The 17,170-nt window shown below is 42.8% G+C and overlaps 1 protein-coding gene across 2 annotated transcripts in view; it reads right to left on the reverse strand.

Annotated features, from left to right (window-relative positions):
• The window catches only part of slc12a8 (solute carrier family 12 member 8), a 29,256-nt gene extending 12,433 nt beyond the window's left edge, over positions 1-16,823 (reverse strand). Inside the window, exons 1-5 of one of the 2 annotated variants that reach the window (XM_046363327.1) lie at positions 16,685-16,823; positions 15,787-15,892; positions 5,513-5,659; positions 4,627-4,818; positions 4,210-4,441 (exon numbers count right to left, since the gene is read on the reverse strand). In XM_046363327.1, coding sequence (XP_046219283.1) covers positions 4,210-4,441; positions 4,627-4,818; positions 5,513-5,563 — 475 coding nt within the window. In that variant the 5' untranslated portion in view covers positions 5,564-5,659; positions 15,787-15,892; positions 16,685-16,823. Of the gene's footprint in view, positions 1-4,209; positions 4,442-4,626; positions 4,819-5,512; positions 5,660-15,786; positions 15,975-16,684 lie in introns of both variants that reach the window. The other variant, XM_046363326.1, reaches the window with a different exon arrangement.
• Between the last annotated feature and the right edge of the window lie 347 nt (positions 16,824-17,170).

The raw sequence follows: 17,170 nt of genomic DNA on the forward strand, positions 1-17,170 counted from the left end.
TATGAAGCCTCTGTATCTGATGGGGAATTGACTGTGTGGTGCGGCAGTGGTTATCACAGTGTCTTGTATTGTATGCATGGATCTGGGAATTAACCTAGAATAATCTATTGGGTGTAATGTTTACTGTTCATTTTTATTGTTTATTTAACGTTTGTTTATTATCTACTTCACTTGCTTTGGCAATGTTAACATGTATGTTTACCATGCCAAAAAAAGCCCTTAACTTTAAAAATTGAATTGAGAGAAAGAGAGAGTAAGAAAGAGAGAAAGCGAGAGAGGCACCTCATGTTCTCTCATTCTAACACTGCAGCAACACCACAGAACGAGCCAACACCGACCTCGCTTTTGGCAACTATAATAACAAGGTCAGATTTTAAAACAAAACAATACTCGCCAAATTGCTGTACATTGCATAACCAATTGAGACCTATCTCTATCCAAACAATGATAATGTTAACTGTGGTACAACGGAACAGACAGGCCCAGACAGGTTGTCTCCCAAACAGCACTTTATTCCCTATACCCCATAGGGTTCTTGTCAAAAGTAGTGCACCATATAGGGAATAGGGTGCCATTTGGGACACACCCCCGGTGTCCACGAGCACAACCCTTATATAACATCATGGTGTTAACACACCCCAACTTCACCCGACACAACTCCTCTCATTCACACACTGACCAAAGGTAAAACAAATCCATTTTAAAAAAGCATGCATGTGTGCTGACTGGAGAATGTTGTCATGACCATAAAGGTCCTATAATTCACCTTTCTATTTATTTAGTTGGATATGACCCACAACCAGGACACTATTCATTGGGAAGAGCCCCTGATCTTCTGATTGGAGGACCCTTCATAATATCACAGGAAGTGGTGACTTGGTGCTTGGTCTCAAGAGCAGCTCACTCAAATTTGGGTTCCGGCCTTTTCTCTTTCTCATTGTCCAAAAATGTGGGTGAGCCCGGTTAACACCCTACCACGAAACACATTATGGAACTTCCTGTCTGTTCAATCTGGAAAAGAGTTCAAATGAAGATCAGGAGGGACAAGTGAAGGGGGGGGAGAAGAGAGAGGAGAGAGAGGGGCAGATGGTGTTTTGTGATGAAGTGACAACACCTTTGGTTATACCCTTAAATTCCCCTGCTTATATAAATGAACACATGCATGATTCACAGACTCTATAATGTGAGGATAATAATTATATTAGTTGTGAAGATGACTTTATCGTCCAGGGTACACACTACTGAAACTTCTGGATTTTTTCTACCCGGGAGTCAGACCACGCTACTGCAGCCAGGAATGACTTGTCAGACTGCATCATTAAACAGTTACATGAACAGGGGAAGGAGGTTAAGATTACTTCACAAATCAAAATGTGTTCTCTCTTTTAAAGGGTTAGATGCATTCCCATTTGACTCAAATAATGAGTTTTCCCACACAGAGCACAGGTCAGTATCAGGATAACGAGGCAGAACTGTTAGCGACTTAGAAGAGTTTTCAAATGGATTTATATTTTATTACAAAGATATGGCACTACTGAGAGTGGCATAGAGCTTCTGGATTCTCCCACAAGAAACTGTTAATCATTCCTTTACCTCTCAGACCTCTATACTGCCTTAGCTGTTTGATGTTAAGAGTAGTCACAGTCAGTAAGGCACTATAAAGGCAGGTAGATGAGGTAAAGAAAACTGCAATCATCTGGCTGTTAGTGTAATAAGCAGTAACCAATCCTTTACTACAACATTTCCGTAACATAGACAACCCATCTAAATGAGAAAATGTGTCATTCTTGAAACCTGCTGTATTTGACACTTCAGTTTCAGAATTTCATCTACTTCATCCATGACCAGAAACACATATATCTTGCCATAAAAGACAGCATTAACCATTGAGACCACCTTGACCCTATGTCGACCAGCCTAGCTGACCTTCTACTGATATCACCAGTCTGATAGTCTGATCTGAAGTGTTATCAAACTATAAACTAGCACCTCCCAGCCAAACCAGGCCGTACATCCTCCAACCAAGGGTGTATCCAAAATAGCTCCCTATCCACTATAGAGTGCACAACTTTTGACCAGAGCTCAAATGGTCCTGGTCAAAAGTAGTGTACTATTTATGAAATAGGTTGCCATTTCAGACGCAGTCCTATTCTCCTAGACTGGAGGACAGGGTGGCTCCCTGCCAAAGCCTGAGATCACCTCAAAACATAGCAGCAACTTATTAGGAAAGAGCTGGGCATCAGTTTCCCTAGGCCATAACTACAAGATGTGATCCCTATGGCAGCTCTGGGTTGGGTCCCAAATGTCACCCTACTCCCATAGGTCTCTGGTCAAATGTACTGCACTATGCAGGGAATAGGTAGCCATTTGAAATCCAGACCTGGGCTCTGGGTTCTGACTGAGACTTTACAGATGAGAAGTTTGGACTGGAAAGGAGAGACATGGTGTGCAAAAGTCTGGGGTAAGGTTTAAGGTTTCAGCTTACTGAACTAAACCAACTCCCATCACCACCACAACCACCACCACCATTTACGTAGTCTTCTTTGTGGTTTGTTGAGAAAAAGAAAGGAGAAACACCAGGCTCCTACTGGAATACTGTGTATTTTCATCCCAAATGGACCCTATTCTCTTATACAGGAGTTCTCAAACTTCTTGGGTCCAGCGACACCTTTTGTGATTGCAAATATATCAGGAACCCCCTCGTTATCAGAACACAAATAAAAATAGTCTACAAGGAGTTTTACTATGATGTCTGCCGATACCATTTACAAGGCCAGCCTCTTGGCATCGGAGTGAATTCTGTCATGGGGCAGAGAGATTTAAAGCACATTTCAGAACTTTTGCGCATTTTGCCATGAGGCAGAGCAAACTTTTCGGTTTTAAAGCTTAAATTACACTGCATTTATGTAAAAAATATATATTATTTGAAAAATTTATATTTGGTGGAGTACGGTTCATACCAATATCCCTGTGAGCCCCACAAGCCCATGTTGCCCAGGGTTAAGAACATAAATTGAACATGAATATTATTACATTGTTTTACACACTTTAATCTATTAGTAATATTCATTAAAAAAGTGAAAAAAAATGTATAACAATAATAATCCTGAAACGTAAACCACCTGCAGTAACTCTGCAGACCCCACATTGATAACCCTTTCCCCAATCAGTGCACTAGTTTTGTCAAAAGTTGAAGTGTCCTGGGGTCAGTTGGGGTCACTCAGTCAAGCACCAGATTCATTTTTTCTACTGTATGCATTATCTTTGTTCATTAGCTACTACACACACACACACACACACACACACACACACACACACACACACACACACACACACTTGAAATGTCAAACTGTGATGGGGAGCCTATAAGGTTCTCTACAGCCAAAAACATTTCTGATTTTATTTGACCAAGGGGAAAAACTAGGTATGTTTATATGCTACTGCTACTGCATAAGAATATGACGAGTATGAAGTAAGAGGTGCAGTACATTTGCAACGAAGCTGAGAGATGGATAATGACGAACTCTGAAGTCACAGCAAATGCAGTGCAGAGAAAGCTTGTGGTTATCCTCCAGGCTATATTATGCCACAGTGACACCTTTTTTTCTTCTTTTTTTTAAACCTTTATTTAACCAGGCAAGTCAGTTAAGAACATATTCTTATTTTCAATGACAGCCTGGGAACAGTGGGTTAACTGCCTGTTCAGGGGCAGAACGACAGATTTGTACCTTGTCAGCTCGGGGGTTTGAACTCGCAACCTTCTGGTTACTAGTCCAACGCTCTAACCACTAGGCTACGCTGCCGCCACCTACTGGACAAAATTGTTAATTGAACCTATGATTTAAGCCGGTGGTTCTTAAACCTCTCCTCGGAGACCCAATGTAGTTGAACTATTCCAGAACTAGCACACCTGATTTAACTAGTCAACAAATGATCAAGCCCATGACTAGGTGAATGAGGCGAGCTAGTTCAGGGCTACAACAAAATTGTGAAATGTCTGGGGATCCCCAAGAAGAGGTTTGAGAACCACTGATCTAGGCTTAAAAAAGAACAACTCCTCACACCACCACTGTGCTACTCCTGGCACTAAAGTCCCTTCTGTCAGTGCTACACACACACTTCTGTCGGTTTACTATACACTACAGTCCAGGAGATTTTGTCAAGCAGAACACATCAGCAGGCCTACTGTAGGCTATGCCATGTACACACCTGGGTCGAGGTGGGAAAACGTCCCGATAACGAAGTCCAGCGTTGAGACAGCCAGCACGGCCAGTAGTATCAGCTGGAGACGGATGATCCATTTGACCCCGGCGAGGTTAATACCCAAAAGGCCGAGCAGGACAGCCACAGACATCCCTCTAACGGCCCACTCACTCTGCAGGCTCAGGAGCTGAGCAATAGACTCTGAGAACCCTGTGATATACATGGCTCCAGCCACACACTGTTGAAATCAAAACACACACAGAAGACATACATGAGATCTTGTATGTAAACATATTGATTCTTCTTTTATTTATTTAGCTGTATAATCTTTGTTTTAAAAGGTGAGTCGACTGAAGGTAAAGGGTTGCAGGAGGATAAAGGGGGAATGAAAACATGTACGTACACACACATGGTGTTTCTCACCTGGCCGAAAACATACAGGAGCCCCACGGTCCCACCTACTCTTCCTCCCAGGACAGTAGAGATCATGGAGTAAACTCCACCACTACCGACCCCACAGCGCTCGCAGACGCCGATGCCTGACATCACTGTTACCAGGGCAACGATAACCACCACAGATACCAGGAGCATACCTAGCAATACACCTAGGTTCCCCTTACATCATCAAGAGAAAAAACAAAAAGAAAGTCATACAATATATGGAACAGGTCCTTGTATGTCTAGATCACCCCAGCACTAACACTACCTATTCAACAAATCATTGAATTGCTATGCCCTTGACTAGTTGAATCAGGTGTTTTAGTGCTGGGCTATAGAACCAACATGTGCACACCGTAGGACAGAACTACTCAAGTACTATTTCAGAAGGTCCAGTCACACAAATGTCCTAGGTGGCAAATGTCCGAATGGATATTGTCATTTATCGGCATAGTAACAAACCCCCAAATCGCAACCCATGCAAACCCAAACTGTTCAAACTGTTCACACCCCTCTTGATGGAGTAGAGAAAGTTTTCCAGTTTTAATGCTCATTCCCTACAATTCTACAAAATGTGGCAGATAGAAATTTTGCCATGTCCTGTGAGTACATATGATACCAGGGGTTGGAGCCCGACAGTTCTATTGTACACTTTTGGGGGAAGGGGGGGTTCGGATCCAGCCTGTGGTCCGCCTGTTCAGTATGCAGAACCCTAGGTGAGCAAACTCATGCCTACAGCTACCTTCCCTGGGACTACAGTTGAAAACTAGCTAGCTGGCCAAATCTGGTAAATTTACATAAATGTTGATTGGTGTGCATTGTCCCTGTCAAATAAATGTATTGAATGAAATTAAATAGAATTCAAACTCACCACCAGCCACCCAGTGCGGAGGAACAACACCACACCAAAGATGTTGATCATACAGGTAGTAAAGACTCCGTCCCACGTCCCAAACAGGACAGGCTCCCACACAAACAGCTTCACCCTCCACCATGGCTGAGAGAGATGCTGCGACCCCTGCAGTTTAGAATAGACGACATTTCCTGATTTTTACCAGACCTGCACAACTTTTATAGTCTGGTCCAGTAGGGATTTTAGCATGTAAATCTTGGTGGGGCAAAAAAAATATATATATTGTTTTTGACGCATGCCAGCAAAGCCACTACACAACACTAAACAATCAATGAATTGCACTATAACAGTGACAAACAGTTCCCACAAACTGTTACATAAAGCTGTCCCAATAGCAGAGCTTTCTTTTCAGCACCATGGAGTGAATCCTTACCATTGCAAAACCTGGCTAACAGCAGGGCCTTGTCTGGCGGCGAAACAGTTAATTCAGCCCCATTTACTGACTTAAAAAAACGTGGTTTCTACTGACAATTGAGATGTACAAACTATGGCATAATGGGACGACGAGCAGATAAGAGGCAAGCCGTAACTTAGATTAAGACAATGAGCGAGCTTGGACGAACGTAGTCAATATAACTATTTTTCAGCACTTTTTAAATGTACAGTGACATAATTCATAATATGGGCTGTTCTTGCAGTATGTTCCCTGTACACCAAGTCAGACCTGTAGGATAAATAAAAACGGCATATATAAGCAGACAATGAAAGCTCTTACAATATTAGATTGTTTTAGAGAAATGTAACAGTCTATAGGCTACATGTGCACCACCAAGTCAAAACAGTAGGCAAAAGGATGAGGGGGAATGGGAACTAATTATTAGGGTGAGGCCCATGGGCTATTAACAGCTTACTACACAACTTACACTTAGTATTACTTCCTTAGCTACGGTATACATATCTCCCTGGCATATTGCATCATTAATGCAGCAGCATACAATACATGCTGTGCTCACTTGAACAGGATGGTGGCGAGACGGTCCTTGTGGGCAAATGTTGTCATCAAACTTTGACATCAAAGTCTGGCATTCTCTGGATTTTTCTGGCACTTTCAAGACAATTGGAAAAAACAAGATTGAATCATGACGTCAGTGATCTTCAAGATTGAATCATGACGTCAGTGATCTTCAGGTCGGAGCACTAGAAATAGGCCCGACTTGGAATTCTGAGTTGTTTAATACAACTGGCAAGTCGTAAAAAACTCACTGAAGTTTGGGATTTCCCAGTTCAGAGTTTCCAGTTGTTTTGAACGCGGCAGAAGTCATGCTGGATTGACAGCATGGTCAATGCATTCAACCTTTTCTGGCCCATGGTGTTGAATGTATTTCCAAGATGGCGTAGCAGTCAGACATCTTTGTCTTGTCCCATGTATCTTTTTGTATATTTTTCTTCGCATTCTTTTAAAGATTTTTCCTAAACCTCAACGTCAAAATACTCTCCTGCAACCCGCCTCACCCAATGTGGTGTGCACCTGAGGCTAGCTAGATAACTAGCTACCAGCTATCAGTCAGCTAACCTTTAGCTCGGAAAGCTCTCAACAGTTCATACAACGCGTTTCAATCCAGAGCATACCGGACCTATTTTTCTCTCCGTATCCCCAGATTCCTACAGCAATCTCTGAACCCTTTCATCTGGATCATGGCAGCCAGCTAACCACAACCCGGGATGACTACTCCTGGCTAATGTTTCCGTCCCGTAGCAAGCACCAACAACGGCTAGCCCATGCTAGACCCATCTCCCAGCTAGGGCTCCTGGGCTACTCACTCCTGAAGCCCACTCCTCAGCTACAATATCCGGACCCCTTCTAGTGCCGGTACGGGGCCGGAACCCCGCCGATCCTTCACGACTAGAATGCCGACATAATCTGCCCAAGGATCCCAACAGGCCCCTCAGGTGCGACATCCCCTGAAGGCCCATTATGCTAACCGCAGCCTGCTAGCTATCTGTAGCATATTGGACTGTTAGCTGATCCACCGGCCAGTTTCTTGGACCACTATACCTATTTTGCCAATTGGACTTGGACCCCTCTGCTACTTGGAACCCTAATAATTCCACGACTGGTCTATCGACGTCACCGCAAGAGGCAAAAACAGACTTTTCCCCCATCGCGACGTCCCTCTAAGTCCCTTATGCTAGCTTGCTAGCCCCGGCCTGCTAACTGCTAGCATCGGCCTGCTAACTGTCTGAATCGCTGTGTCCCCAGCCAGCCCAACCACTCACTGGACCCATACGATCACTTGGCTACGCATGCCTCTCCCTAATATCAATATGCCTTGTCCATTACTGTCCTGGTTAGTGATTACGGTCTTATTTCACTGTAGAGCCTATAGCACTGCTCAATATGCCTTAACCAACCACATATGCGATGACATCACCTGGTTTAATCGTCTCTAGACACTATATCTCTCTCTTCATCACTCAATGCCTAGGTTTACCTCCAATGTACTCCTTCCTACCATACCTTTGTCTGTACATTATGCCTTGAATCTATGCTATCGTGCTCAGAAACCTGCTCCCTTTGCTCTCTTTTCTGAACGTGCTAGACGGCCAGTTCTTATAGCCTTTAGCCGTACCCTTCTCCTTCTTCTCCTCTGGTGATGTAGACGTTAATCCAGGACCTGCAGTGCTTAGCTCCACTCCCACTCCACAGGTGCTCTCATTTGTTGACTTCTGTAACTGTAAAAGCCTTGGTTTCATGCATGTTAACATTAGAAGCCTACTCCCTAAGTTGGCTTTATTCACTGCTTTAGCACATTCTGCCCACCCAGATGTCTTAGCCGTGTTTGAATCCTGGCTTAGGAAAACCACCAAAAACCCTGAAATTACCATCCGTAACTATGACATTTTCCACCAAGATAGAACTGACAAAGGGGGCAGTGTTGCAATCTACTGCAGAGATAGTAAGATAGAACTCTGCAGGCTAGCAGGTCTGTACCAAAACAATTCAAGCTTCTACTTCTAAAAATGCACCTTTCTAGAAACAAGTCTCTCACCGTTGCCATTTGCTATAGACCCCCCTCTGCCCCCAGCTGTGCCCTGGACACCATATGTGAATTGATTGCCCCCCATCTATCTTCTGAGCTCGTGCTGCTAGGTGACCTAAACTAGGACATGCTTAATACCCCGGCCATCCTACAATCTAAGCTAGTTGCCCTCAATCTCACACAAATTGTCAATGAACCTACCAGGTACAACCCCAAATCCGTAAACATGGGCACCCTCATAGATATCATCCTAACCAACTCGCCCTTCAAATACACCTCTGCTGTTTTCACCCAAGATCTCAGCGATCTGTGCCTAATTTTTTTCCTGCATCCGTAATGGGTCTGCGGTCAAACGACCACCCCTCATCACTGTCAAACGCTTCGTAAAACACTTCTGCGAACAGGCCTTTCTAAGTGACCTGGCCGGGGTATCCTGGAAGGACATTGACCTCATCCCGTCAGTAGAGGATGCCTGGTTATTCTTTAAAATTGCTTTCCTCACCATCTTAAATAAGCCATCTCCATTCAAATAATATAGAACTAGGAATAGGTATAGCTCTTGGTTAACTCCAGACCTGTCAGCCCTTGACCAGCACAAAAACATCCTGTGGCGTTCTGCATTAGCATCGAATAGCATAGTGATATGCCACTTTTTAGAGAAGTTAGGCACCAATATACACACGCATTTACGAAAGCCAAGGCTAGCTTTTTCAAACAGAAATTTGCATCCTGTAGCACAAACTCAAAAAGGTTCTGGCACTCTGTACAGTACCTGCCCACTGCAGTGAGGCTAGGAAACACTGTCACTAGCGATAAATCCACAATAATGGAGAATTTCAATAATAATTCTACGGCTGGCCATGCTTTCCACCTGGCTACACCTACTCCGGTCAACAGTCCTGCGATCCCCACAGTAACTCGCCCAGACCTCCCCAATTCTCCTTCACCCAAATTAAGATAGCTGATGTTCTGAAAGAGCTGCAAAATCTGGACCCCTATAAATCACCCAGGCTAGACAATCTGGACCCTCTCTTTCTAAAAAATGATCTGCCTAAATTGTTGCAACCCCTATTACTAGCCTGTTCAACCTCTTTCGTATCGTCTGAGATTCCCATAGATTGGAAAGCTGCCGCGGTCATCCCCCTTTTAAAAGGGGGAGACACTCTATACCCAAACTGCTACAAACCTATTTCTATCCTACCCTGCCTTTCTAAGGTCTTTGAAAGCTAAGTTAACAAAACAGATTACCGCCCATTTCGAATCTCATCGTACCTTCTCCGCTATGCAATCTGGTTTCAGAGCTGGTCATAGGTGCACCTCAGCCAAGCTCAAGGTCCTAAACGATATATTATAACGGTATTAAAACGGTATTAAAAATCAAAACATATAGCCCAAAAATGGTAAAATAACTAAAGTTAAATTAACAAATTAAGCATAAAGGAGTACCTATTTCTTTGAAAACCGCTCAACACAGAATAGCTGCATTCCCTCAAATCGTTTGGAGAAAATATTTATTTCATTCAGCTTTGTTCAATTGTATTCTCCATCAAACAGGCGGAATTTTTATTTATTTTTTATTTTACCTTTATTTTACTAGGCAAGTCAGTTAAGAACAAATTCTTATTTTCAATGACGGCCTAGGAACAGTGGGTTAACTGCCTGTTCAGGGGCAGAACGACAAATTTGTACCTTGTCAGCTCGGGGATTTCGAACTTGCAACCTTTTGGTTACTCGTCCAACACTCTAACCACTAAGCTACCCTGCCGCGTCAATACAGGACTAAGATTGAATCGTACTACACCGGCTCCAATGCTCGTCGGATGTGGCAGTGTTTGTAAACTAATACAGTCTACAAAGGGAAGCACAGCCACGAGCTGCCTAGTGACACAAACCCACCAAACGAGCTAAATTACTTCTATGCCCGCTTCGAGATGAGGAACACTGAAACATGCATGAGAGCACCAGCTGTTCCGGCAAACTGTGTGATCACGCTCTCCATAGCCGATGTGAGTAAGACCTTTAAACAGGTCAACATTCACAAGGCCGCACGGCCAGACGAATTACCAGGACGTGTACCTCGAGCATGCGCTGACCAACTGGCGAGTGACATCACTGACATTTTCAACCTCTCATAAACTGGATGTGTAATACCAGCATGTTTAAAGCAGACGACCATAGTCCCTGTGCCCAAGAAAACTAAGGTAACCTGCCTAAATGACTACAGTCTGTAACCATGAAGTGCTTTGAAAGGCTGATAATGGCTCACATCAACAACATTATCCAAGAAACCCTAGACCCACTCCAATTTGCATACCGCCCCAACAGATCTACAGATGATTCAATCTCTATTGCACTCAACATCGCCCTTTCCCACCTGGACAAAAGGAACACTTATGTGGGAATGCTATTCATTGACTACAGCGCAGCGTTCCACACCATAGTGCCCTCAAAGCTCATCACTAAGTTACGGACCCTGGGACACACCTCCCTCTGCAACTGGATCCTGGACTTACTGACGGGCCGCCCCCCTTTCCACCTGGGGTCGGCCCGTCACCTTTCTATTTTCAATTTTTTACTGAACAAATATTATTATTATTTTTATTAACTTCTTAAAGCATTGTTAGCTAAGGGCTTGTAAGTAAGCATTTCACTAAGGTCTACACCTGTTGCATTTGGCGCATGTGACAAATCAAATGTGATTTGAACATAATAAAATAATGCCACTGAACTATAAGCAAAACTTGTCTTGTCGGCTATATAAAATGGATTTATTAGACTTTAAAATAGCTGGTAGGCATTGTGTGGAAGCCAGGAGATGCTAATTATGTTTATGTTGATTAAGAGTTAATACCTGTGAGACCGACAGTTATGTGCTTGATGATCACCAGCTGACAGAATGTTGTGAACGCCACAACTCTAAATGTTCCGCCACTGATTCCTTCCAAACCACTCATTGTTGAATTTGCGATTTCCAACTTGTTGTGTAATGTTTATGGTCATTGGCCAATTAGCACCGATACAGTGCCAGTAGGATTTGCCAGAAGATTGTCAACGTGATTCACGATGATAGCAAATTTCAATTTGCAAAAACTGCACGTTCATCTTTTGAGCTTCTAGTCATGAAATCTATGCAGCCTACTCAATCACTTTGTATAGCTACTGTTTACAGTCCTCCTTGGCCATACACAGCATTCCTCACTGAGTTCCCTGAATTCCTATCGGACCTTGTAGTCATGGCAGATAATATTCACATTTTTTGGTGACTTTAATATTCACATGGAAAAGTCCACAGACCCACTCCAAAAGGCTTTCGAAACCATCATCGACTCAGTGGGTTTTGTCCAACATGTCTCTGGACCTACTCACTGCCACAGTCATACTCTGGACCTAAATATTTTGGATCTTAATGTTTTTCTTCATAATCCTTGTCTATCGGACAACCAATTTATTACGTTTCCAATCGCAACAAATAATCTGCTTAGACGCCAACCAAGGATCATCAAAAGCTGTGCTTTGAATTGCCCAACAACCCAAATATTCCTAGATGCCCTTCCAGACTCCCTCCACCTACCCAAGGATGTCGTACTACAAAAAATCGGTTAACCACCTGAGGAATTAAATTTAACCTTGAGTAATACCCTAGATGCAGTCAAAAAACATTTGTCAAAAAAACTAGCTCCCTGGCATACAGAAAATACCTGAGCCCTGAAGCAAGCTTCCACAAAATTGGAAAGGAAATGGCGCTCCACCAAACTAGAAGTCTTCCAACTAGCTTGGAAAGACAGTACCGTACAATATTGAAAAGCCCTCACTGCTGCTCAATCATCCTATTTTTCCAATTTAATTGAAGAGAATAAGAACAATCCTAAATGTATTTTTTGATTCTGCTGCGAAGCTAACTAAAAAGCATTCCCCAAGAGAGGATGGCTTTCACTTCAGCAGTGATAAATTCATGAACTTCTTTGACAAAAAGAGCATGATCATTAGAAAGCAAATTACGAACTCCTCTTTCAATCTGCATATTTCTCCAAAGCTCAGTTGTCCTGCACAATACTGCTAGGACCTAGGATCAAGGGAGACACAAGTTTTAAAAAAATCCTATATCTCTTGACACATTCATGAAAATAGTAATGGCCTCTAAACCGTCAAGCTGCATACTTGACCCTATTCCAACTAAACTACCATAATTTCTGGACTATCAAGCGCACCTGAATATAAACCGCACCCACTGAATTATTTAAAAACATGTATTTTGTACATAAATAAGCCGCACATGTCTATAAGCCGCAGGTGCCTACCGGTACATTGAAACAAATTAACTTTACACAGCCTTTAAACGAAACACGGCTTGTAACAAAAATTAAACAGTAGCCTACCAAGAAAGTCATTGGTCAGTATCTTCCTCCTCCTGTGCACAGAAACCATTGAAGTCATCTCCTTCGGTGTCGAAGTTGTATAGCCTCAGAATTGCTTCATCCGATGTTGGATCGTTTTCATTGTCGCTCTCGTCACTTTCATCTGGAGGCAAATTCCCCGCTGAGCTCATGCTGCCCCTTCAACACGCAGCAAGTCCAGCCTTTCGAAACCCGTTGATGATAGTGGATTTTTTGACAATGCTCCACGCCGTCAGGACCCACTGGCAGACTTGACCATAAATTGCTCTTCGCATGCTTTAGTGAAGGATTTCTCCCCACTTGTCATCCAAGCGGAGCGCCACCTTAAATGCACGATTTACACTGATGTCGAGTGGCTGCAAATACTTTGGGCCATCTGCTTTTCTTCCCTCTGAAAGCTTTTGTTGTCTTTTTGCACTGAGTCAGTTCCCCACGCTGCTGTTTCCAACGTCTTATCATCGACTCATTAAGGCTAAGCTCCCGTGCAACAGCTCTATTTCCTTTTCCAACAGCCAGATCGATCGCCTTCAACTTGAAAGCTGCATCATATGGATTTCTCCGTGTCTTTGCCATGATGAGGTTGACAAATTACTACCGTAATCAGAATAATAGAAAGTTTGAGCGCGCTCGATTTACGTCACATTATGTGACGGTGAACAGTTTTTTTGAAAGCGGGAAAAATCCATAAATTAGCCGTGTCATTGTATAAACCGCGAGGTTCAAAGCCTGGGAATAAAGTAGCAGTTAATAGTCCGGAAATTACGGTACTTAAAGAGTCCTGTGCTTGGCCCTCCTATGTTGAACATAATAAACAGCTCTCTAATCTATGTGTACCAAACTCACCAAAAGTGGCAGTAATAAAGACTCCCTTGAAAAAGTCAAACCTTGACCCAGAAAATATAAAAAACTATCGGCCTACATCAAATCTCCCATTCCTCTCAAACACTTTAAGAAAAGCTGTTGCACAGCAACTCACTGAAGTCAAACAATGTATACGAAAGGCGTCTGATTTTAGACCCCATCATTGCACTGATACTGTACTCGTGAAGGTGGTAAATTACCTTTTAATGGTGTCATACCAAGGCTCTGCATCTGTCCTCGTGCTACTAGACCTTAGTGCTGCTTTTGACACCATCAATCATGACATTCTTTTGGAGAGATTGGAAAACCAAATTGGTCTATACCGTCAAGTTCTGGCCTGGTTTAGATCTTATCTGTTGGAAAGATATAAGTTTGTCTCTGTGGATGGTTTGCCCTCTGACAAATCAACTGTAAGTTTCACTGCTATGCGGATGACATACAGCTGTACATTTTGATGAAACATGGTGAAGCCCCAAAATTGCCCTCCCTAGGAGCCTGTGTTTCAGACATAAGGAAGTGGATGGCTGCAAATGTTTTACTTTTAAACTCAGACAAAGCAGAGATGCTAGTTCTAGGTCCCAAGAAACAAAGAGATCTTCTGACAAATAATCTTGATGGTTGTACAGTCGTCTCAAATAAAACTGTGAAGGACCTCGGCATTACTGTGGACCCTGATCTCTCTTTCGACAAACATATCAAGACTATTTCAAGGACAGCTTTTTTCCCCATCTTTGTAACATTCAAAAATAAGAAACTTTCTGTCCAAAAACGTGGCAGAGAAGTTCATCCATGCTTTTGTCACTTCCAGATTAGACTACTGCAATGCTCTACCCTCCAGCTACCCGGATAAAGCACTAAATAAACTTCAGTTAGTGCTAAACACGGCTGCTAGAATCTTGACTAGATCCCAAAAATGTGATCATATTACACTGGCTTCCTGTAAAGGCTAGGGCTGGTTTCAAGTTTTTTTTTTGCTAACCTACAAAGCATTACATTGTCTTGCTCCTACCTATCTCTCCGGTTTGGTCCTGCCATACATACCTACACATACGCTACTGTCCCAAACAGCTGGAGGAAGGGCGTTCTCCTATAGAGCTCCATTTTTATGGAATGGTCTGCCTATCCTTGTGAGAGACGCAGATTCGGTCTGGGACCATGCCTCAGGACTACCTGGCCTGATGACTCCTTGCTGTCCCCAGTCCACCTGGTCGTGCTGCTGCTCCAGTTTCAACTGTTCTGCCTGCAGCTATGGAACCCTAACCTGTTCACCGGACATGCTACCTTGTCTTGGACCTGCTGTTTGAAACTCTCTCTACAGCACCTGCTGTCTCTTACTCTGAATGGCCAGCTATGAAAAGCCAACTGACATGTACTCCTGAGGTGCTGAGCTGTTGCACCCTCTACAACCACTGTGATCATTATTATTTGACCCTGCGGGTCATCTATGAACGTTTGAACATCTTGACCATGTACTGTTATAATCTCAACCCGGCACAGCCAGAAGAGGACTGGCCACCCCTCAGAGCCAGGTTCCTCTCTAGGTTTCTTCCTAGGTTCCTGCCTTTCTATGGAGTTTTTCCAAGCCACCGTGCTTCTACATCTGCATTGGTTGCTATTTGGGTTTTAGGATGGGTTTCTGTATAGAACTTTGTGACATCGGCTAATGTAAAAAGGGCTTTATAAATAAATGTGATTGATTGATTGAGCTAGGCTGAAACACCTGCATATTTGAGCTGCCTTAAGAAAGCAAAAAAGAGACCATGTTCACATACACCTTTATTAATTGGGTCACCACTGGTCTGGTCCCAGATCTGTTTGTGTTTTCTTTCCAACTCAATGCCATAACAATGACCATGAGATTTCACAAGACAGCACAAACATATCTTGGACCAGGCTCCAACTATGTTATCAAAGACTTCCTCATACTCACAGGGCAGGCAGCATTTGTGGCAACTGTTGACTTTCAGCAAGGTCTTGACTTGGAATGATAACCTACCTGAGCGTCCTCATGGAACAGATCCTGGACAGGTGTGGTTTTACTGCCGCTGGCCCTCCTAGACTCCCTAGCCTTCAGAAGTTCTGTCACATCCTCCACGTTAGACCTGTGGAGCATCCAGCCGAATGGCAACGCTTCCATAACCGCTTTGACCAAACCTCTGCCTGCACACACTCTAGTTTAGTACCCTGGAGTGGATGGATACATAAAGTTCACCAGAGTTTAAAACTGAGTGACTCACCTTGAAACAAGGTCAATGTGAATATCACTCCTGGTTAAAATCATTGTATATTCATTAACCCCCAAAGTATACAAAATCAAAGGGCAATGAAATGCTTGGTTTTGAGACAAACTTCTATCTATAGGGCAGTGTCTCAGAAATAAGCTATACAATTATGTATCCTTATTTGATGGGAAAAATCATTAGCTTATTTAAATGTGGAGATAGAAAGGTAGCCTAATCATTGCCTTGCCTTCCATAGAGCCAAATAGAGGTGTGACAACTAAACAGCCACCCGGATGCAGGCAGGTGTGATTATGCAACAGCACGAGCCTGACTTGCCTGGATCATGGTAGGGTAGTTGAATTCGACGCGAGAAAAAAAAAATCGAATTACCGGTACATTCCTTGACATAAGATGTATTCACTGGGTCAACATGTAATTTAGTCTTTAAGGAAAACGATTCCATTTTCACGACATTAAATTACGTCCGTTATATTAAATGTGTTTTTTTCTCACGATTATGCATATAGGCTATATTGCTGTCAATCGGGAATAGGAAACAATTCAATAAATGCAGATCTAAAAAAAAAAAAAATCTCAACTCGTCCTTATTTCAGCAAATCTGATGTTGGATCAGTGAAAAATCAGCACAATGATGGTTATTTCTTTACCTACCTCAAAAATGAACTACCATCTCCACTGAAGTGCTCAAAAACAGCCTGTTCCAAATATCGAGTTTCTCATTCTAAAATCTTAATACAATAAAAGTACATTAAAGATCATATAAATGATTAATGTTGTGATAAAAAAAATCCAACCGTATGGTTTGCCCTCACACTCTGTCTGCACCACAAGCGTAGTATTGCTACGTGTTCGACTAACGTCAGCAGGTAAATGTTTGTTTTGTCCATTGCCACTTTATAGGTGTGTTGCTCTGCTCCAAAAAGATACAGCTACGCCATTTGTTAGTTTTGGCCAACCTTCAAATGTGCATTTGGCAGCAATCCAATTGAAATACCAAGGCGAATTCACAAGTGTTAGACTATGTGTATTTTATATGCCCTATGATGGAAAAAGCCGAATAAATTACCTTTAATTATTAGGTTAATAATACTGGGAATGTTCATCATGTCCTTCCAAATAAAATAAAAACATTCAAAT

The sequence above is a fragment of the Oncorhynchus gorbuscha genome, linkage group LG09 (genome assembly GCF_021184085.1).
Source record: "Oncorhynchus gorbuscha isolate QuinsamMale2020 ecotype Even-year linkage group LG09, OgorEven_v1.0, whole genome shotgun sequence".
NCBI classification, from domain to species: Eukaryota; Metazoa; Chordata; class Actinopteri; order Salmoniformes; family Salmonidae; genus Oncorhynchus; species Oncorhynchus gorbuscha.